This window comes from Amblyomma maculatum, chromosome 10, assembly GCF_055883805.1.
Source record: "Amblyomma maculatum isolate TAMU_Amacu chromosome 10, ASM5588380v1, whole genome shotgun sequence".
Taxonomy (NCBI): Eukaryota; Metazoa; Arthropoda; class Arachnida; order Ixodida; family Ixodidae; genus Amblyomma; species Amblyomma maculatum.
Window position 1 is genome coordinate 166,077,167 of NC_139353.1, and position 24,120 is coordinate 166,101,286.

At 49.9% G+C, this 24,120-nt stretch overlaps 1 protein-coding gene across 2 annotated transcripts in view; it reads right to left on the minus strand.

Annotated features, from left to right (window-relative positions):
* LOC146177856 (uncharacterized) overlaps positions 1-23,683 on the minus strand; it is a 142,573-nt gene extending 118,890 nt beyond the window's left edge. For both annotated transcript variants that reach the window (XM_084580618.1, XM_084580617.1), the window contains exon 1: positions 23,493-23,683. In XM_084580618.1, the coding sequence (XP_084436744.1) occupies positions 23,493-23,568 (76 nt within the window). In that variant the 5' untranslated portion in view covers positions 23,569-23,683. The remainder of the gene's footprint in view (positions 1-23,492) is intronic.
* Positions 23,684-24,120: the final 437 nt, after the last annotated feature.

Consider the following 24,120-nt stretch of genomic DNA (forward strand, 5'->3'; position numbering starts at 1 on the left):
AGAGCAACCATGAACGCCCTGGAATAGATCGTGGAAGTGTGAAATCTCATTACCGAGGCGAAGTAGTTTTAAAACACCGCGAACGTATGGGGGTGCGAGTTGTGAGGGCGACCTATAGAAATACATAAATACACAACTTCAGTTCAGTTCAGTCGTTCAGTCGTGTCCGACTCTTCGTGACCCTATGGACCATGTCACGCCACGCTTTCCGGTCTCGCACCTTCCTAACATCACATAACTTCATCTGCAGTGCCTCGAGGATGCCATCTAACCATCGCGTTCGCTGCCTACCCCTTCTCCGGCGACCCTCAACCTTTCCCAACATCAAATCTTTCTCCAGCGACTCCTCTCTTCTCATCAGATGACCAAAGTAGCTGAGCTTTAACTTTAGAATTTGACCCTCCAATGAGCAGTCAGGGTTTATGGTCGACAATATTGACTGATTTGATCTTCTGGCAGTCCAATAAACTCTCAAGAGTCTTCGCCAGCACCACAATTCAAACGCGTCAATTCTTCGGCGGTCAGCCTTTTTCACAGTCCAACTCTCGCATCCATACATTACAACTGGAAAGACCATAGAACGAGTTATACGGATCTTGGTTGGCAGACTAATGTCTCTGCTCTTTACTAGGCGGTCAAGGCTAACCATTGCTCTCTTTCCCAGAAGGCTGCTGAACAGAGCAAAATGATGCGATAAACACAACTTACCGCATCATTTTGCTCTGTTCAGCAGCCTTCTCCCCCTTCTCATTTTTTGGTGAACATCTTGTACGACGCCCCGACGTCATGTTGCATGACACACTACATTCTCTTGCAAGTAATCCAAGTCTGTCTTCCTGGACCGCTCGCAGCACGATAAACTGACCGCGCACAGTTGCAGACGACCATGCCCCACCCGCTGTCGCTAGCAGCCGCTCCGGAGCTGGAGGCGGTTGCGTTCGGTATCGCCAGCTGCGCTGTCGTCTGCTGCGATGTGGTGACAACTGATTTTTAAATGTAATTCTGTCTAGGACGTATCACTGGAGCGATAGTATTATCCAGCTTATTTGCCCTATGCGGCAGCATATCAGACTGTAAGCATAACTGCGCGAGTCGCTACACCCAGCTTGCCTTTTGGCGGTGTCTGGATTCATAACACAGGTTATTCGGGGAGTTTTAAAAGTAGACTGCCTCCGTAATGACGCACCATACTCTATCACACACTTCTTCAAAGCGCATGATCAACGTTTAACGACCGGCCACCACTTCTGATGCCTGCGAAATGAGAAAAATTTTCCGGTAAGTTGTGTTTACATGTATTTCTACGGGTCGCCCTCCCAACTCGCCCCCCCACATGTTTCGCGATATTCTAAAAATACATCGCCTTGGTAATGAAATTTCATATTTTGACTATCTGTTCTAGGATGTTCATAGTTCCTTTGTACCGAATAACGACATCATAGGTGCCCCGTGAAATGAGAAAACTGCTTTGGAATAATTCGATTCCATGTATTCCTATGGACGCTAACCCTATCTTTCATCCCCACTCGGCTGCGGCGCCGCGAGCGCCCCCTTTGTTTTGTAAACACGGCTTTTGTCTATAGTTGCCGTCAGTGAGCTTCACATAACCAGTGGACTGTTAATTGCGCTGCAGAAATTTTGAGGAACCTCAAATGCCAACCGGAGCCATGTTGCTATAGATGTTTTCCGTCTGGATGTCTCCACCCGGGGCGCTGACAGCCAATTTACAGATTGCTGGGAGAACGTGGCAGAAACTCCTTGTTGCGCAACATCTCCAACCAGCTGGAAATCCTCACCGCGTGCTTTACACTAACAGTTTTCGGCGACGGCAAACGAGAGAAGGTTAATGTCAATCAGGCCATAGCTGCGGTCACAAGTTTTTGCCATTATGGTCTCCATTCGTCTCACCTAGCGTGAAAGCTTCGATGCAGACGCGCGTAGTGATCGCGGCGTCCGCCGCTAGATTGTGTTGCGGAGATTTGGTGTCATTGCTGATCGATTCATGCCTCTTCCTGTGGAGTCTCCTAAACCACTTCTTTCTCTTCGTCATTGGATGAGAGCTAAATATCCAGTTTCAAAATAAAGAAAATATCCCACGAAACACGCCGAGGCGCGAAAAAAATGCTGCGAGTCGCGAGTAATCCAGCAGCGTCTAATTATTTCATTGGCTAAAAAAAAAATGTGCTAGCTATCTTTTCACTATCGTCAGATCAGTGACAACCACCCCGCTAAATGTGAACAAAATAGACGTAGAATTTTTTTTTTTTTCCAGATTAGGAGACAAAGGTCTCAAGCAGGTGTCAAAAGGGGACGTTGCTGGTCACCGCCATAGTTTCGAAAACTGCCGATTTCGGAGTAAATATTTCGCGTGCCGGTAAATGAAGGACTGGACTATGTAAAGGATAAAATTTCATGGGGTTTTTGATTTGCAGAAAAATAAAAAATAATTTTGCCTAACCTGTTCCTTTAAGCAAAGGAGCCCAGTGCTTAGATCAGGTACCGGAGATGGTCTGTGCAAAATTCTACAGCGATACGCGCGCCGCAAAACAGCAAAAATACAAATCAAAACTCTCTCATCCTCCCCGTCGGGAAACCAGCTTGCCCGTTCTCTACGAGCCGCAAGGATGACGTCGCAGTCGCAAACGACATCCATTGGTCTGTCTCGTTGACTGACGGGTGAAGGATGGGTGTACACCACTAATTGTGTCCACCGTTTGCTGCGCGGTTTTCCTTCGCCACGGTCGGACTGAACGCAGCGGCGGGCGCTCCCGCGCCCGTTATTTTTTTCTTTTTTTCTCGCGCATGCAGAGACCACGCCCTACCTCCCGCAAAACTCGGAGAAGGAAGGGGAATTTGGCTTACGGAGGCTAGAACACCGGGTAGGAGAGTGGAAAACTTTTGCGAGGGAACGGGAGGAGAGAAACACGACAGAATTGGGTGATTGCGGTGGCTGTAACTGCGTTATCAATTACTCTTTTCAAAAACATTTGCGGCCTTGCGTTCTGGGGGCGCAGTCTCACAGTCACCGGGGAAGAAGATATTTTTGACCGGAGGGTGGACAGTGGACCTTTAAAGCTGTATTAAGCAGGGTGTTACGATTGGGTCGCGAGTGCCGGGGTAGCGTACCGCTGCGGCGCGCGGCCTCTCGGTAGCGTTGGCCTGGCGGCTCCGTGGACGGCGGACGGCATCAAAGGTGTCAGCAAAGACGAGGCGTCTTTTAACGAAACAACCTTTACTACAACATCGAGAAGATACGGGCAGAGAAGCTGACCCGGAGAGAATACAGACACTCTCACACAGCTGGTGTCTAGCGTCGTGCCAACGGCGCGTCAAAGTAGTCTCTATCTCAGCGGAGTCGGCCGCTGCTTTTTATAGTTTTTCCAGTGCACAGGGAAAGGGTAAACCCTCACAGGAAAGGGAGAGCCAAACATGTTGGTTCACGACGAATGACTCAATCGCAGGTGTTCCGACCTCATCTCCTCCACCTCCTGCAGACAGGAGAGGGCGACGCACTTTCCCTCGAGCTCCAGGCTTGGCCAGCTTTGGCACACACACGCACGCACACACATTTGGCGCGTGGCAGGAACACGCTGAGACTTGTCGGCGGGAGGAAGCGTTGCGCGGCCGATGAACGGCGTCGAAATGGCCGATCCGCTCGCGGTTCTGCCTGTTGCTATGCGGTGGCCGCGTCAGCTGTCCCACTTCTCGGTGGAGAAACGTAACAGACTGCCCCGCCGGGGGAGGGAGATCCCGAAGGGCAGGGGACTGCATCCGCTGTCCGGAGGGATCGGGATGTTGCTGCTAGCCGGGTTCATCCGACTCTGTTTCTCTTGAGCCAGTCAGCCTGAAGAAGTCCTTGGCAAGTCCGGGTTTCCAAGGCACTCTGCAACTTGTCTTCAGGAGAGTTTGCTGACAACCTACAGCACCACAACCACGCTAAAAACTCAACCGGTCAGCCAGCAAGCACGGCACAAACTTCACTAAGTTCTGCCAGACTATTTCCCTCTTATGCCCCCTTCTATATTAAAGGGCAGCTTAGCAGCACTTGGAACGCGTCCACAAATTTTAAAATCGCATTTTCAAAACAGCACTTCAAACAAAGATAATGCAATACAAATGTTCAAAAACCTATGTCAGGAAGAAAAACACCAACTAGTGAATAAAGGCTTCTTCTCATGTTATGGGCTTCGACTTAAGCCATCGGCCTTACCGTTGAGATCACCTTTTTCACTAAAGCATCGGCTGTCCGTTTCACGGAACAACCTTACCTTCCTGTTTCTGTGCAAAGAAACGTACGAGGACGAGTCACTCGCTTTTCTAAACATTCTATCCCTCTCCTTACGCTTTGTGCACCACTCACGCATTTTCCGGGCACGGGCGCATTTGTGCCTTTGGGATAGTCGCTTTCTTTTTCGCGATAGCTTACACTTTCTCCATTCTTTCTCGCGCCTGCCTTTCCGTTTTTTTCTACGGCAGCACTGAAACACATGCTTTGCGCTTTCTTTTCGCAATCTTTGGAGTTTGCTCTCCTTACGATGGCAGCATTCTTTCTCGCGCCTGCCCTTTCGCGCTTTTCGTCAGCAGCGCTGGAATACTAGCCTTCTGCTTCCTTTCTGCAATCGTTTGCGTTTGCTCTCCTTACGATGGCAGCATTCTTTCTCGCATCTGCCTTTCCGCGTTTTTCGGTGGCAGCACCGGAACACTCTAGTCCCACTTTCTTTCGGCGCGAGCTCTGGTAAGCTAGCGGTAACCGGAGCTAGTAGGACACCGGTGTCGTCTGAGTGGTCAAAGTGCGGCGCCGCGTCTGCATCGCGGCCAGCAGCGCATGACTCACTTTCCGTCAAGTCCGAACGACAACTGCTCACGCCAGCCCTCAAGCTAGGCATTTCCTCTGGCGGCGCCGCGGCTGCATCGCATGACTCACTTTCAGTCAAATCCGAACAACCGCTTATGCCAGCCCTCAAGCTAGGCATTTCCTCTGGCTCGCCACTCACGTTACACGGGTCCTCCGATGAGCCGCATGGCTCAGCGCTAACCGGTGCACGATCAAGCTCATTCGACAGCTGGGGCGCTTCGGATAGCGTGAGGGTCATAGGTGCTACGTCCGTGTTCGCACTGGGGTTGCTTTCGCGAATACAACCTAGCGTGCTATCGGAGCACGAACGACTCTGACTCTGCTCTGGTCGCTCGCTGTCGCCTTCGCAAGTCTCGCTCTCTACAGCGGACGCGCACTCCTCGTCGGTCTGCCCTGGCTGATCACAACTCGCGGGTTGCGCAGCTTCCCTGATTGGCAATTCGCTTTTCTGCGCGCCCTGCTCTACAACACAGTCGATTTCGGAGACTGAAAGTTTCTCCTCTCCTAGCTCGTTTCCAGCTCCGTCGCGCTCTACACAAGCTTCTGCTTTCGACTCGAGAGGCGGTTCAGTTATTGCCAGTTCCCCACTCTCATTTGATGGAACTGTATCTCCTGCAGCTACTTGGGTCGGCATGCACTTCACCTCGCTTAACGGCGTCACTTCGGACTTCTCGCCGATTAAGCATGTGCTAACCGTCTCAGCTAGTGGTTCGACCAAGGTAACAGGATACTCTTCTGTTCGAGGCTCGGTCGGCTCGCCACTGCGGTCACATTGCTCGGCCGCTTCCCCAAGCTGTTTCTCACACTCCGGTGCAAGTTCGATTTGCTCCGGAACTTCCGCACTGTCTAGCCATTCGCTTACAGCGGCTTTCAACTGATAGGCCAAATCAAAGTATGCCTCGTTACAATGTTTCTCGCTCTCATATCTCTTCCGAAGATCCTGAGGCGTTATCTGATATCGTATCAGCAATGACTCTTTTAGTTCATCGTAATTTTTCAAGCGGTCGCCAACCAATCGCTTGATTTCTTCCGACGCTTCAGCGGAGAGAAGAGCTACCAACATCTGCGCCCAACTATCTCGCTCGAAACGTTTACTTCTGCAGACATTCTCAAAGTCTGCCAAATACTCGGCCACATCCTCGGCAATGAGGAACGGTGACGGACCATCTCGCGGTACTGAACCGTTACACTGAATGGCACTGCAAGCTTTAATCCTTTCCACGCTCCTTCTATGTGCTGAAATCTCCAGCTGCATCAGTTTCTTACGTTCACGCATCTCTTTCTCGTGACGTTCTCTATGTTCAAGTTCCACTTTCTCGTGACGTTCTCTACGTTCACGTTCCTCTTGACGTTCGTCAATGATCTCAAGGCATTCCAAAAGCTCGTCATCTTCAGCTTCCAACGCAAGAATAGCCTTTAACACTTCTGGTTTTCTGAGTTTGTCTGACAAATTCAGACCCAACTCCTCCGCAAGCTCCAGCAATTTCGGTTTGCGCAACGACTTCAAATCCAAATTCATGGCTGTTCCGAGTGCTGCCTTCTCTACTGCCCACTATTGCCTTGCTGCAATTAACCCAGCAACAACGACAACACAATTACCAGCTCTGTTCTCTACTTAACAAAAGCCTGGCAAAACTCAGTAGAAGAAAGTCCCGCACTCACCAAACCTCGCAGCCAAGAATCCAACGCAGTCGTTCCGCTGCAGGCAACCAGTCATCACACAGGGCTCGTTGCACTGCTCCCGCCTTTCCGCTGAGCTGCTTTGATTCACGAGTCACGCCTCGGACATCTCCGCTCTTCCCACCAGATGTTGCACCTCGGTCAGGCCTGGCTCGTTTCACCGACCACGGTCACTGCTTGGTCGTCCTTGTCTCTCCGCTTTCCGCTGTTCACCAGTTGTTGGACGACGGTATCGCCTGGCTCGTCCCTCCAACCACGGTTACGGCTTGGTCGTCCCACCGATGCCTACCAGTTGTTACATTTGGGGGTCGCGAGCGCCGCTGCCACCAGTTGTTACATTTGAGTCGCGTGGCTCTGGTATCGCACCGCTGCGGCGCGCGGCCCCTCGGTAGCGTTGGCCTGGCGGCTCCGTGGACGGCGGACGGCATCAAAGGTGCCAGCAAAGACGAGGCGTCTTTTAACGAAACAACCTTTACTACAACATCGAGAAGATACGGGCAGAGAACCTGACCCGGAGAGAATACAGACACTCTCACACAGCTGGTGTCTAGCGTCGTGCCAACGGCGCGTCAAAGTAGTCTCTATCTCAGCGGAGTCGGCCGCTGCTTTTTATAGTTTTTCCAGTGCACAGGGAAAGGGTAAACCCTCACAGGAAAGGGAGAGCCAAACATGTTGGTTCACGACGAATGACTCAATCGCAGGTGTTCCGACCTCATGTCCTCCACCTCCTGCAGACAGGAGAGGGCGACGCACTTTCCCTCGAGCTCCAGGCTTGGCCAGCTTTGGCACACACACGGACGCACACACATTTGGCGCGTGGCAGGAACACGCTGAGACTTGTCGGCGGGAGGAAGCGTTGCGCGGCCGATGAACGGCGTCGAAATGGCCGATCCGCTCGCGGTTCTGCCTGTTGCTATGCGGTGGCCGCGTCAGCTGTCCCACTTCTCGGTGGAGAAACGTAACAAGGGCTTGATCTGACCCAGAGCGAATTTCTTTAAATAGCATAATATCATCAGCAAAAAGATTAACATACATCTTCATTAATAAAACAGACCAAATCATTTATATAAATCAAAAACAATTATGGACCCAACCCACTTCCTTGCGGAACACCGGAGGTAACATCAAGTGGGGGAGTACAGAATCCGTCAATCTCCACATTCTGTGTTCTCTGTTTTAAGTAAGCAGAAATCCAGTTTAGGAGTGGTGCAAGCACTCCAATTATATTAGGCTTCAGAAGTAGTTTATTATACGGAACCTTATCGAAAGCCTTGCTGAAATCGAGGTGTATGACGTCAACTTGTCCGGATTTATCTAGTATTGCGCTAAAGGTGTGAATGGCTGTAATTATTTGCGTAGCCGTTGAAAATTTCTTTCTGAAGCTATGCTGACATGAACTAAGAGCTGAATTTGAATTGTATTGTATTGGGTTTAGTGGAGCATAAGCGGCTCAGGCTATCATGCGCCAGGCACAAGGTTGTGCCTTGAGTTTAGTGGAGTATGTGTATTCATTCTACAGTTTAACGCCCCGCCGGGGTGGCGCAGTGGTTACGGCGCTCGACTACTGTTCCCAAAAACGCGGGATCGAATCCCGGCCTCGGCGGCCGCTTTTGGATGAAGGCGAAAAGCAAGGCGCCCGTGTGCTGTGCGATGTCAGTGCACGTTAAAGAACCCCAGGTGGTCGAAATTTCCGGAGTCCTCCACTACGGCGTCTCTCATGGCCTGAGTTGCTTTGGGACGTTAAACCCCACAAACCACAAACCAAACCAACCAGTTTAACGCATTTGCTTCCTTTAGAAAGCTAAAAACGCATGACAGACCAACAAGACCATTTTCACCCAAAATCAATGCTGGATGGAACGGAATGTGCTCATTGTAAAAACTAGTAAAATACTTTTTCCTTTGTGTTTCAAATCCTATGCACGAAAATAAAACATGGTTTATGGTCAGTTCCTCTCCGCATTCTTGACACAATGGCTTGTTTTCTTTTCTCAACAAAAAATTATGCGTCAAGTGTGTATGGCTAATGCGGAGTCGACATAAAATCCCTTCTATGAACCTTTCTTGATGATGACATGATTTCCATTCCCCAAAAATCTACCTCACCAACTGCAGTTTGTTATTTACCTCTCTATACCATGACGACTGCCATTTCCTTGTAGTTTTACAGCGCACTATAGCGCCATCCAGTCTCTGTATTGAATATTTATGTTCTTGATCTGTTTGTCATGGGCTTGAGTAGCTGAATTTGAATTTAGAATCTCCATTATATGATTCCCTATTGCATGCTCGATGAGCTTGCAGGAGTTGGAAGTTAACAAGATTGGATGGTAGTTTCTACCATTCAGCGGTCTTCGTTTCTGTGAATAGGTACAGCTCTGGCCGTGAGCCAGGCAGGGGGTAATGAAACAGACAACAATGATTAATGAAATATTTTCACAAGGAAATGAGCTAGGGATCCTGCATAACCCCTTAAAAATTCATCGGGTTTATCATCAGAGCCAGAAGAACTCTTAGGGTCGAGTCTAAGTAGCATCTCCACAACCCCCTCACAAGAGAACAGCACAATATTTCGCTTGAAGAATCGCCTATACTATTCACATTATTAATATCTTCATGACAGTTAGTGTAAAAGCGAGAATGGAAATAGGAATTAAAATGTACCGCCATTTCTTCTGGAAATGTGATGGCATTGCCATGCACAACTATTTGCTGGATAGGCTCCCTGCAATCCCGGATGTGGTTCCAAAGAGGGTTTCGATAAAGTAACGCTGCATGGCAGACCGGATGCTAGCAGATAATTCCTGCTTCAGTGTCTCTAAGATACCAGATTTCGGAGACTTATTCCTTTTAAGGCGCTTGATTTTTCTTTTTCTTTCTTTTTAAGGAGATAAAATGTCGGCTGATTCATGTATTTATTTTCTTCAAGCGTATCTTTTTGTATGGGATAAATTTGACAATGTAGTGCTGACAGTGTTCCTTAAATTTTGCCCACAATTCTGAAACATGTTTTGCTGAGAACGCTATTTCTAAGCAATCGAGCGTCGACATTTGAATAGTCTTTTGTGTTTGCGTTCCTTTGACGACTTTTGGACAGAGGGAAAGATACAACTACCTTATGGTTCCTTCGTGCATTGTGGTTGAGGAATTGTTTATGAACACTGCCGCGCTCATCAACGCGATGTACCACCCCGCCGGCTTCCGGACTGGCGCCGTCGACATCGCAGCGGCGGTGTTGTGTTCACTTGAGAGCCGGCGCGTGCCTTTTCGTTCGTTTCCCACGGCCCCGGATCGAGGAGCTGGCGCGGATTTCAAGTCGCCGACGCAACGCCGCCCGACTCCGAATGTCCGCGCGTCGGCAAGGCGAGCAGCAATATTCCCGACCGCAGGTGCAGACTTCATCTGCGGTGTGCTAGACTCTTTTCTAAATGAGCAGCGGATGCCGCGAAGCTCATTCCCACGGGACTCGGGCTGTCTGGCGCAGGCGCACGTGACGACGGCCGCGGATTCGAACACTATGGACTGTGAACGCATGAATTCGCGCGTACAGCACTACGGGTGTGAGGAGGAACTAGGCTGGAGCCTATGGGCCCCGCCCAGAGAGTTTGCTTAGCGTTGTGGTCTTTGTTTAGCGTGGCTATTTGATGAGGTGTCAGGGGAGATTTCGAGAAGAAGAGACGAGTTGCAATAATATATTGTAACCTCGTTCGACTCCGAGTAGTTCTCCAAGGTGCCCAGCAGGCACACCTAAACAGACCGCCGGTCAGCGCATCCGAGCACGGCGGGTTCTCGAGAGCAGAACCCTTTGGAAGGGCAGCAGCTGAACAGACCGTCGCCTCTCTGGACGAGAACGGCGGGTGACAACTTGGACAGTGACTTCGAAACTTAAAACGAGGTCTAGAATAGAGCTGGCAGACCCGCGTTTGTTCCATGACGACTTGGTTCAGATTATGGGCAAACATTATACCACAAAGAACGTCCGAGACATGTGTGTATCCGAAATTTTCATTGCGCCAATCAATGCCAGGGATATTGAAGTCACCCGCAAGGATTATGTTTTTCTAGCCAAACAAATACAGATGGTCGTGCAGCTTGCGCAGGTAACCAGTATCAGAATTGGAGGTCTACATAATGCGCCTAGTATAAAGGCGTGGCCATGTTATCTTCAGAAACAGGACTTCATGATTTTCAATCTGGTCTAGAAGTGTAGCCGCAATGTTCCGTTTCAGTAGTACTGCGACACCTCCCCATCCTCGACCACGTCTGAAAACCGAGTACAATGGAGGGAAGATGCAGCCATCACAATATCATGGTGTAATCAGGTCTTCGTTACGACGGCTACTTGCGGACGATGCGTGAGTAAAGCTACTTGAAGTGCTTCAGTTTTAAATCCCGCTATAACGAAATTCACGGTGCACGAAAAAAAATTCGTTCTCGCGGAACTTCGTTATCGCAAGAATTTGACGTGAAACGCAGAAAGAATTGCCCAAGCAGCAGTAAAGGCGTTTAATGCCAAAAATCTGTAAGCTTGGTTTGCTTACGCTTCACGGCGAGCAACGCCGTCACGCGATTTTCGCACTCGGTCAGCAAACCCATTGCAACATCGTCGTCTCGGACAGCAACGAAATTCCTGATGACATCAAAAGCGTCCATCACCTGTACGGCGGTTGCCGCAGCCGGCGCTTCCTGTACGTCGTCGTCTTCTTCATCGGAAGAGTCCTTATCATTCCGGGCAGCTTTTATGATCTGCTCATCACTCACATCTTCGTGAACAACAACACAAGCGTCAGCGCCGATGTATTCGTCGAGCTCGAGATTAGGCGGCACGGTTCATATTTCTCCCAGCGTTTTCCAGGCGGCCGCGATCCCCGGAGCCGGTGACGCCTCTTCGTCGTCGTCTGTAACGCCTGGTGTTAGGCTAGCAGAGTGTACGGGTCGACCTTCGGCAAATCCGGCGTGCCTGAAACAGTTCACAATTACTGAGCGCCCCAGTGTGCTCCAGGCAGCAGACATAATCTGCAGTGCCACGTACAAGTCCACCTTCGTGTCTCGGCCGGTTTCAGTGTTAAAAAGCAGCCGCTGAATTAACCTCCCGCGGTAAGCGCGCTTCAGGCTAAGAATCACGCCCTGATCGAGAGGCTGTAAGACAGACGTGCAATTGGGAGGGAAAAACCTCAGCTCCGTGTTAGTCTTGACTTCGTCGGAGTGATGCGCTGAACAATTGTCCAAAAGCAAGCAAACTTTACGGCCCTGCCGCTTCATGTCGCGGTCGAATGCCATCATCCACTCGGTGAAAATAGCGCGGGTCATCCATGACTTGTTGTTCGCCTTGTACTGCACAGGTAGGCTACGAGTTCCCTTAAAACAGCGCGGCTTGGCACTTTTGCCTATGACTAACGGCGGACGCTTGTCCGAGCCATCCATGTTTGTGCAAAGCAGCACTGTGATGCGTTTTTTGCTGTGTTTGCCGCCGTGACAGCGCTGCCCCTTGAAGTCGAGCGTCCTAGCCGGCAACATCTCGTAGAATAGCCCGGTCTCGTCGGCGTTGTAAATGTCTGCAGGCGCGAAGTTGCTTAAAATTCCGGCCATGTTACTCGCCTTCCAAGCAGCTGCTCCGTCCACGTCTGCTGACATTGACTCGCCGCACAACACTTTTCCAACAATGTTATGGCGGGCCTTGAAACGGTTTAGCCAGCCAATGCTGGCTTTAAAATCATCAATGCCAAGTAGGCATGCATAGTTCAAGGCTTTCTGCTGGACGATGCTTCCGGACAGGGGGACGTTGCTGGCTCGTGCTTCCACAAACCACGCATGCACTGCTTTGTCCAACTCTTCATGGAGGGGCCGCGTCACCTTTTTGTGCTTCGAGGATGTGCCTGAAGCAAGTGCCATTCTCACGCTGTCCTTATTGCCTAGAATCGTTGACAGCGAACTTGCAGGAATTCCGAAGTCTTCAGCAATTGCCGCTTTCTTCCTTCCGCTTTCTGCTTGGGCGATTATTTGAGCTTTTTGCTCAAGGGAAAGGGTTTTGCGTTTTTTCACTTGCGTTGCCATCGTGTCCTGCGGATGAAAACTCGTCGTTGTCGAAGAGAAAAGCAGCGAGTGAACAACGCGACCACGACACAAAGCCAAAATGGCGGAACTGCAATCACGTGATTTCATGCTTAATGTGGCTTTGGATTTGACTTGGACTTCTCGCCAATAAAACTAGTTTCGGTTTCGATTTTGAACGCGAAAATTTCGTTGAAGCGGAAACGCTCTGCAAAAATGGTTCGTTGTGCAGAGAAATTTAGGCCATTAATTCTTATAGGATACTCGCGGGGAATAAAAAATTATTCGTTGTCGCGGAAATTTCGTTGTGGCGGTATTCGTTGTGGCGGGATTCAACTGTATTGCCTATTTTACCCATTGTTAACCCATTTAGCGTGATTTTGTCATATTTAAGGCCTTCACAGAACTCGTGCGACGCTTCGACGGCTACGGTTGCGACCAAGGAAAATAAGCGCTGGTACTACAGCATGGAGATCGCCGGGGAAACCCTAAGGGTAAAAAATAAGGTGGATAGCGGTTGTGCAGCGAGCAAAACAAGTGAAATTCCTTGGCTCAATTATGGGGTTGCACATCAAGGGCCCAAGAACACAATTGTTGTTCCAGCGAGCAAAAAGCGCATAAATCGACTCGGGCAGCCACACGCTGGTTGGAGCACTCGCAGCAGTACGCTCTCCGCAATTGATGTCCTGTGCAGGAGCGCGTCTACACACTTGCGCAGTCGCAGTACACAGTTCATTTCAATGGGAGGCACAATAAAAAATGCCCATTAGATCCAAACTTCTACTACTGCGTCTATTCGGGATCCAACATACGGTCAAAACTTCGAAGTACAGTATTGAGCTATAGTATAGAGTCATCATCAGTAAATGCGCCGAACAAGACTAACCGCGTTGTGTGAAGGCATGCGAGACCTTATACGCGAGCTGCTAAAGGTTTTTTTTTTTTCCCAGTTGATAGAACATGGTTTGGTTTTGCCTACTGGAAATCGCAGCGCAGCATGGGACGACATGAGAAGAACACAAGCGCTCTTCTCGTGTCGTCCCTGCTGCAATTTCCAGTAAAAATATTATGCCTCCAACGACCTCACTATGGACGCTGTCGTTGAAGTAAAAGATGAAGCAAGCTACAACCGCGAGGTGCTTGCAATGGCATCCGTAACTGCCTTCCGCGGCCTTGTCGACAGTCGACAAATAACGGTGCTCGACATGATATGACACTGCAGAGAAAAACAATAGTGAAAGCATCACGTTGCTGCTGGTACCCCGCCGGGGTGGAGCTCGACTACTGTTCCCAAGGACGCGGGATCGAATCCCGGCCTCGGCGGCAGCTTTTCGATGGAGGCGAAAAGCAAGGCGCCCGTGTGCTGTGCGATGTCAGTGCACGTTAAAGAACCCCAGGTGGTCGAAATTTCCGGAGTCCTCCACTACGACGTCTCTCATAGCCTCAGTTGCTTTGGGACGTTAAACCCCACAAACCAAACCAACGTTGCTGCTTGCAAAAAAAAAAAAAAAAGTTAGCAATATCTTCTCAGCTTCGTTCTCGGCATGCCGCGTTCGCAAAATACAACAAAAAGATTACGGGAGACGCTTAAACTGCGCCTCGAGGCGATTGGGTAGGCTACCAGCCTACATACATACAGCATCGGAGGTAGCTCCCAAGGTCGATGGCCTTAAAACCGTAGAAAACCCCGTTCACAGCTGAAATTATGATGTCGACCAGAAGAACCTCACTGCGAAGTGTCTCTCGCGACGGAACAAGCGTCCGTACGACGTTGAGCTTCACGTGAGTGAACGGAGCTTTTCATTCAACACTGAAAGTGCGGGACGAAGCTAAGAAGAGACTGATCGCCCGCTTTTCTGTTTGCTCGCAGCGGCATGATAATTGCTTCGCGGTATCTGTCTACAGTTGCATTCATACCATAGCGAGCAGTTTTGTTCGTCGAGCGCAGATTTCGACAGTGCGGAATGCACGTACTCGGCAACAACGCGTTAGAGGTCTACAGACGAGCATCGCACGGGACAAGAAATTCTTGAGCAGTCGATGCAAGAGATTATTTGGTGCGTAACTAGGTACGAAGTTCTTGCTCCCCGCAAAGTGTCTGACGGGTCTACACACACCGCAGTTCGACTTTTTCGCCACCTCAAAAACTATGCTAGTCCAAACCTCTACTCTGAGCCATTGAGCGCACGTTGGGTTTAACGTCTTGAATGTAGTTTGCAGAGCACGCGGCTGGAACTCGATACTGCGACTGCGTGACTTCGTTGCTCATCTGGACACTTTGAAAGTCAGACAATGCCACTCGATCCTGCACAGTTTTACAGCGCGGAGCACGTGCTGCAGCGCGAGTGATCAATCCGACGTGCGGCGGCCGGAGTAATTCTTTACCGTCTTCAGTGCTGAACCAGCAATCATTTTATAGCACCTTAGGCTACCTTGACCCTCATTAAGCCAGCGAATTTCACTTACTTTACACGTTGTACAGCTGCATCCACTTATATTTTCCACAGGGTCTCCCAGCAAGCCGCAGACCTTGACACGGGGCAACCTTTCACACGAAGCAGTGCCTGCGCTTAGTATTATTCTTGTTCACACGCGTAGCAGTCGAATCATCGCACGAGATCACTAAATTAAGCCATTATATGAAGAAATCGTGACCAATTGAACAAACAAAAAAAAAAAAAGCGAACGCAAAAAGGAACACAGTGGCTGATAGTTACACGGCGGCTCCTTCTGGGCCGCTTCGTTGCTAGTTCATAGAGGTTGCTAGGTGGCCTCACTGTTACATTTAGCGGGAGGCAGGTGAGGGAACCCTGCCCTGTATTGCGACAGCAGCCATAACTCTACGCTGTTCGTAATTAAAACATCCAAAAATAATGTCTCAAGATGGCGGCTATTTCGTATATAACCTGCCGCTATTTCGTATATATCGTTTATATGTTGAAAACCAAGTATGCATTACGATCAGCACACAGTTTACCACACGAGACGACCCAACTCTCCCGTAACCGCGGCGACTCGAGAGGTCGTGCCTACGCCACGCGGAACCGCGCGCTCGCTCGGTAGGTCTGTTTATCCCTCCACCTCCGTTCAACCGCGTGGAGACTTCGCGGCCCGCGAACCCCGCCTGAGTTATGGTCTCTCCTCGAACTTTGCGCTTTGGAGAAGAAACGCGCGGACTCTACGCATAGGGGACGAGCATTCTGAGCCCAGACAAGACGAAGCGCAGACGCGCACGAAGGTACACCAACATCCACCCAGGCGACCCTCTGCAGATCGACCGAATCTCCTTTAAGTCTTAATAAACAGTTTGATTGTATTTCATTATCTGGCCTCACTGCTATCACCGACAAAGCCAACGTCGTCACAGATCGTCCGGCCTGGGATCGCTAGCATTCACCATTACCCGAAGATCGCCGCTTATTCTGATCACTGCACAAGGAGCGATCACAGCACAGAGCGATAAACATGCATCGATACCTCACACGCGTTAGAAAACAGCTCACCGTTTTTTATTTTTCGCACAGAGTGAAACCGATGGCGAAATAATAGAGATACATCCATTGCTCACTGATAACACAGATCGCAGTATTAATACACAAAAATACGATTTATTCGGCTACAGCGGGCGATGAGCACGATGTGAACACGAAATGAGCCAGACTGCAGAGGTCTGTTCGAATTGCACCCTACAGCGCCGCAACAGGGCTCCCAAGCATAAGTTTCGAGGCACGACAGCAGAGCGGCAAATTGCCGGCCGGCAGGAGCGGAGTCGAGGAGAGCGCGTCGCTCGTAATATTATTCAACTGGTCACAGTGACATCTGTCCCCTCGTTTTCGCGAAGAGCAGGAAGTGTTGTGCACTGCCGTCTGCGCAACGCAAATAACCGTGATCCGCGGGTGAGATTTTACCGCTGCTTCCCCAGCAAGTGGTATGAATGAGAAACTTTATTCAGACAAGTAGCAGAGGCACGAAGCGTGGATATAGCTGCGGTCCGCAGAATCCAGTAAATGTCTCCTCTGCTGTAGGGTCTGTTGAATTCGGATCGCGTAGCAATACTCGTAATCGCAGTCGTGCCTCAGACTCAATCCAAGGGAGGCTTTCTTAAACGAAAGCTCTCATGCCCCAGGCAAAAACCCAGGTGGCTGCTTTTCACGCCTTAGAAGGTAGCGCAGTTTGCCGGCAATGCATTTGCCGCATGCATTGAGCAGCATGGAATGTAGGCTAATTTGTTGTGACCCATTCCGAATGAGCGGCACAAGAACGCGAAACACCGAATGACAAGCAGCACGCTTCCGGCGCTTGTGTGCATCGCTTCTCGTGTTTTTTGCCGTGCTTTCCAACTCTCAAAGACACTTGGCGACAGTTTTCGGCTGTAGTTAGAAGGCGTAACATCACAGGATTGCTGGCTTAGCCTGAGAAGTTCACAGACAAAACGACCATGCTTACGCAAACTATATTGCAATCTTTGCGGCTGCGAGGATTCGGAAATTTAGAATTGATCATTAAGTGCAGTTATTCTGTAGTTGACAGTTTACAAATACATTTTCATCACTAAAAGTACAGTCTTTGTCAAATGTGGTCTGAGCCACTTCGTGCGGCTTGTAATGGATCTCCAGTGTTTCAAATTATCTTGATGGTAAGAAGATTTCTTGCCCTACCCACTCCAATTGGAAGGACCTCCACTAATGCTGTACACTTTTGACAAGCGCGCAAGTGTACACAAATATAAAGCGGAGTGTGTTCGTGCGCAATGTTTATTATGAATCCCCTCTGGTGGACGACATATCAGCGATGTTGCAGCACACATGAACGCGGGAGCCAAACGAATTAAGTCCACGAGAAATAGGATTTCATGTGTGACTTCGCTTCCACACGGAAATATTGCTGTATTGCATGACACTGTCGTATATGTGGGGCGGTCACAGAAGAAAACTGATTCACAATTGGCTACACAAATTCACACCGACGACCGTTTCGTTGGGCATCTTGCAAGCCACCGTCTGCGCCTTTGTTTCCCTCATTGGTACTAGTGAGAGGCCCCCAGCTTGCGTGCACTCTTTGAACCTGCCAGTTGCGGTGCCAATATGGTTCGGCGGTAACAGGAATCCTCGTCGCCCCTTGTCGGTTCGGCCGGCGTCCACATCTGGTTAGACCATCGCTCGGCCAGTGTTCAATTCTGGCGTTTTTATTTTTTGTCCCAGACACACACTGCACACGTTACAAAGCATTTTCTAAGATTTTCACACCGAAAATGTCTTTGAAGGTTGCGTATTTTTTTAAAATCTGCACTTTAGCAGGTAGAGCGAGAAATGCCTCCCGCGTTATGAAATTCCTGCCGAATACGGCGCTTGGATAGAGCGCCACGTGGTCAAGGTTGGGATCGCACTCGCACCAACTCGCCAAGCTAGATTGTGCGCGTGTAACAATCATGTGCTGAGGAATGCTTGGACTTTGCTGCAAGCGGAATCGAAAGTTACTCCAAGAACAGACACCTTTTTTTTTCTCAAAACATTGCACACGTCGATCGTGCGTTGCGGCTGTAGAGCACACACGAAAGTACTACGTAATGGAGAGGGCCGTAGGCCGCTGGCTGATTCGAGTAATTCGACTCCTCCCAGCTGGACGGCGCCCGCTCGTCGGACAATCGAGATGATTTGGAACCAGCACAGCAATTCGAATTTTACCGTTGCCGGCGTCAAGAAGCACAGCAGACACACTTCGTCACCTGAATAAGCTCGGCGCCGCCATCGCTGGACAATTTCTCCAGGTGCAACAGAAAAAAGAAGTTTAGCTTCTGAATGTGGAGAGGCGAAGTGCACCTGCGGTTTCGGTCCAACCTCCGGTTTCGTAGACGCTTAGCTTTTGCTGCTTTCAGAATATTGGTTTGGTTTGGTTTGTGGGGTTTAACGTCACAAAGCAACTCAGGCTATGAGAGACGCCGTAGTGGAGGACTCCGGAAATTTCGACCACCGTGGGGTTCTTTAACGTGCACTGACATCGCACAGTACACGGGCGCTTTGCTTTTCGCCTCCATCGAAAAGCTGCCGCCGAGGCCGGGATTCGATGCCGCGTCCTTGGGAACAGTAGTCGAGCGCCGTAACCACTGCGCCACCCCGGCGGCGCGCATGCAGACTGAGGGATGAAGAAATATTTTCTCTGCAGCTTCGCAATGAGCAAATGAAGATGCGACGGCAGACCGCGCATTCACCGCTCGGTTCCGGCTTGGTAAGCATGCCCGTCCCTTGGTGCGCGCAGTGAGAGCAGCACGTGACTTCCCACTCGCCCTGCAGTGCACCCCGCTATAAATGCAGGCGGAAAAGCTTCGAGCGCAGACCGATTGGACTGCTCTGGAAACTGTTTTCCTACGTGAATATACCTGAGCAGGCGGGTTTCCGTCAAACCCCGTGTTTCATCACTCCAATGTTATGCCCTGTCCCTTACGGACAAGTGGATAGTTCTTTTAAGCGGTCAAGACCCAGGGCGGAACCACAGATCCCACGTTACAGAATCCGACTGCGGCGTCCGCACTCCAATGGAGGCGCGAAGCACAAAAAGATCCTTCTGCTGTGCGATGTCAGTGCACCGTTAAGACCTCGCATTCTACAGAATTTCCAAGGTCCCGCACCCGTTTCGACAGAGGCGAAACGAAAAGGTGTGCTGTCATCCCCAGGTATTCCGTCTTAAATACGGCACCTTCTGCACTCCCTTCCATTACAGCAAAGCCCAGGTGTGAGAAGTGGCAGCGGAAGACCAAGGACCGGTTGCCTCGCTCAGCCAGAGAATAAACTATAGGAACGTGGTTCGCAGTCGGCGGCTATGCGTTTCGGGCGTGCGGGAAAAATGGCGCCAGGAGCGCGCACTGCACCGGCTGCGAAACTGGTTACAAGGGACGACGCGAAAGGCAGGAACGGATGACCAAGAGCCGCGCTCTAAAATCAACGCTCGCATTATTGCTTCAGACAAATTAATACTTCGGGAATGCTGCCATTCGCCTACAGCGGAGCAGCCTTCGTTGCCGCTCCATGGCGTCAGTCAGGAGTCGGTTTCGACCACCGCGCCGCCTACTCCGGAAAGCCGCCGCGCGTTGCCCGCGATGCACAGCGGAGGCGGGGAGTTTTCAAACTGAAGGTGGTAACGTTGCTTTTAAAGGGGAAGCTTAAGCCTGCTCTACTTTTTTTGACATAGTTTTTTCGAAGCGGTGAGTTTCCATTCTGAGCACACTGGCACTTATGAACGCATTTTTCATATTTAGTTACTTCAATTATTGGCCAATTAAACATTGTATATTAATTACCGTCAATAATCATTGGCTTTTTATTCTGACTGTTTGGAAACCTTCGAACACCCTTTTGCCGAACATTTCATTGCTTAATTTCATCAAGTAATTAGTTAAAAATGATTTCATTAACCTGTCATCATTTATCACACTCCAACCGATCCTCAATCGCTAGAAATAGGGTCGTGAATAATTGGGGGCTGGGATTTAAAAAATTCCTATGCAAAATCTACTAACCCATTCGAGCTGAAATAACGTTCACAAAGTAGCAAAATATCGTCTACGCTATCTGATAAGTGATTCAACATCGGTACTTGCCTAGATTTTTCGAAATCGAGAAAAAACTGCTCTCGGTGGCGTGCACAATTTTCGCAGAAGAGAGTCGAAAAGCTAGTTTAACATGGTGCGTCATCTGTCGAGCAGTGAGACAAGCTCCATCCCGGCCGTTGGCGCGCTTACCTCGCTGCCCGACAGATGACGCACCATGTTAAAATAGCTTTTAGACTCTCTTCTGCGAAAATTGTGCACGCCACCGAGAGCAGTTTTTTCTCGATTTCGGAAAATCTAGGCAAGTACCGATGTTGAATCACTTATCAGATAACGTAGACGATATTTTGCTACTTTGTGAACGTTATTTCAGCTCGAATGGGTTAGTAGATTTTGCATAGGAATGTTTTAAATCCCAGCCCCCAAATATTCAAAACCCTGTACAAATTACAATGATGCATTTTTTGTACACAGCGCCCGATTATTTCCGACGCGCGGTGCCAGAGGCTTTTCCACCGACCGAGCTTAAATTTGCGTATAAAGATACCCAGTGGCCGAAATTATTCCGATGCCCACCCGTGTTCTCTCACGGCGCGTCGGTTAGGCGTCGACCAAGAAAAATGGCAGATACTGCGCTTTTCCTCCAATTATCTTTACTTTTGCTGCCACGTCACAGCTAAAGCAAGGCCTCTACTGCAGAGGTGCTAGCAACTTGGACGATTACAACGCGCTCAATCCATTTCTCAATACGGCAAGCTTATGTTATGTGAGAGTAGCTACGAGCTATGCGTGAAACAGGAAACGACTAGCGAGAGTATAGCTGGCTGATGGTGAGGTACACGTACGGCTCCAGAACCGGACGGCAAGGCAAGCGGCACGGGCAAAATCGCTTCGAGGGTCGCTCTTCGCGAGAGCGTACGTGGTCAATCCCATTTAGCTAAAACACGGCTCCACATGGCCATGAACAGGCGAAGCGCCATATAACCCGGTAAGGAATCACTGCACAATGGAGAAAGAGAAGAGGTACCTTAAGGTGGCGCGTCGTGCGTCACTTTGCAGAGCATGATAGCTACTGCTACCACCCCGTTTCAAAGGGGACGCTCCTATATTTCATCCATCCAGCTACCGGATGGGACGCTATGGCGCTCCGCATATGAGCAGCCGTGTTCCCGCTAAGTGGTCTCCCTCACTATAGGCACTTCACCGCGAGAATTTTTAACTCTACCCCCTCAAACTCAACACTCTAAGAAAGCAAAAAAAATAAATAAATAAATAAACAAGAAAGAAAGCAGCTCGGGGGCTCGGCGTCGCACATGAAAACATTATCGGGTGGCGCTCGGTTCGCAGACTTCCGGTCCTCGCGCCTGTTTTCCCAAGCGTGAAGTTTCACCTCCCCACTCGTCACCTCTCGTCTCGATGTTTTATGAAAATGCTGACAATAAGGCAGCGTCATACGTAAACTATCTGCCATTGCACTGGAAGTATCCAAAACGCCGTCCACCGTGGCCAACGTTGATGGCCATCGCTACGATGCCAAACTAACAAGGCCAGGGAGCAACGCATGGCCGGAGTGCCCGTACATTGCCCGCAGCGCTCGCGGATGGCATCTCTGCGGTAACCTCCCGTCGTCCCTTGCTGCACGTAGCCGGTGCGAATTTGTGTACTTTCGTGATGCATTTGAGGGCAGACCTTAATATGTTTACTCAAAGTCTGTTTAACGAAGAGTACACAGCACAAACGATCGATCCTGCAAAGGCGGAACTAGACTACGCTGTTGCAGCGCCGTCGGTCGGTACTCGAAGGCTGCTGACGCCTATTTCGTGTTGCCCCTCGAACATGACCTAAAGAAGGGGTGTACGATCGGTGCAATGTTGATCCGAACCAGCTCGCGCGCTTTTCTCACTCAGTCGCCTACGCGCACTTAGCCCACATACGTCGCCACGAAGTGAACCGAAGCGCCAAGCGGGGTTCAGGCATGCAGCACTCGAGCAGACGAAGTTCCAAATCTAAACCGCCACGCGACAACCGAGCAACCCGCGAATAAAAAAAAAAAAACGCTGTATTTTAAACATTAATAAATTGCTGGCTTCGTTACAAGGGGTTACACTGTTATAGCATTCATTCTACACATTAAAAATGTTTATCAGTGTCCTTTCCAGCCATTTCATCGTCCTTTTACCTGACATCAAGCAGTGCATTGGCTCCTGCGTTTGGCCTCCATCGAAACGGCAATAGAACTAAACAGAGCAGGGAGCCGGGACTCAAAGCAGCAGTAGCCGTTCAGCAGACAGAAGCGAATGTCCTTTCCGACCGCACTTTCGACACAATTTGGGAGTCCAGGTGTGAAAGCATGCCAGCGAACAGATCAGTACCACATGCATCGTTTGGGGATTTTATGGAACTCCCCCTCCAACCACACAATAAACACCGCTGCAACGCAGATGACGGAAAGGCACGGAACAGAGCCGCATCAACTCGAGCAAAAATATCAGCGTTGTTTATTAACGAGCTGCGTTGAGTGATGGAGTTGACAAAAAAAAAAAAAAAAAAAAAAAAACAGCACGCTTAATTTGTCTCAAATTGCACAGAGGCTTAATATGGGTCGGGTACCTATCAAAAGCAGTCATAATCTTCCAATGTCCGCATTGCAACCTCCCATGACCCACAGCACAATATATCGCATCCGAAAGACCAGGAAGCACTCTTGCATCGCGTGAGCATTCAGCTGGCAACGAAAATTGACATCTCGAAGTCATCACTGTTAGCCCGGCTTCCACACTATGACAACTCGATTATATTCTCGCCCAAATCCGAGGTGTGCAACCTAAATCTAGTTACGAAGTAAAATACATTTCTAAATGCCACCTCTGCGCGAAACGCGAATAATCAAGCAGTTTGGCAAATTTTACTCACTGTCTGGGTGAATGAAAGAAACTAAAGATACCTTCAAATCCCTGTCAAAAAAAAAGTCGTGAAGCGCGAGTGAAGGAAGGCTCTGGCAACCTGCGCACAAGACGGCAGCGACAGTACAAGGAAAAGCAGAACATCGACGCTATTTGCATACGACCGTTTTAACGCAGACCTGTCAGACGCGGAGGCTCCGGTTACCAGAGCTTTCAAACAGCTCGAGGTCGCCTTTCATGCTAACCAGCAAACACGGCAATCGTGAAAGCACTACGAATATGACCGCGTTCGATCACACGCGCACCTCACGCTTATGCAAACGAAAGGCGCTGTACGGTTTAGAAGAGTAACTCTCAAGCACCGCGAAGATATGCCAGGCACGGGACACACAAATGGTAGGCAGGCGACAACACTGGACGAAAACTCTCAGTCAAGCGACACCGCTCCCCGACCGCTTACCTTCGGAGACAATCCGCGAAATGAGCCGGCATCTGTCGTGGCGGACCGCGTCATGAAGCTTGGTGCCGGAGGCCATGACCCAACGCAGCGCACGTATTCCGCAAAGAACGAAAAAAGCACGTCCGCGACCGTGTCACAGCGAAGCCTCTGTAAGACAAGGCAGTAACAGGAGAAAAACCGTTGTGGCGTCGGCGCCCGTCGCTTCTTCTGGTTGGCTTCTCGAGCGCGCGAGGAGGGCGAGGAGAAACTCGAGTTGAGCGTGGGGCGCGCTCATTGGCCCCAGCCATCAAGAGACATTGAATTCGAACGTGGACGAGCCATGACGAAGCGCGCGTCCAGTCTTTTTCTTTGCTCCTTCTGTCTTTCGGCGCCTGGTTCTAAACGGTTTTCGTCGGCCTGATTTGGCTTGTCGTGAATCGGCTTGTCCAAATTGCGCTGCGGCGTTCTGTGGGGTAACATAGAAACTGTGCTCAACACTCTGGAAATAAACAAAGCGGCTCCTTGGCGGGAGTTAGTTCAAGATTATTTTAAAACAGCGCTAGAACACAGACAGATGTGTGTTTGCCTCTTTCTATCTGCCCGTGTTCTAGCGCTGTTTTAAAATAATCTCCGGAATTGCCTGCTTGCC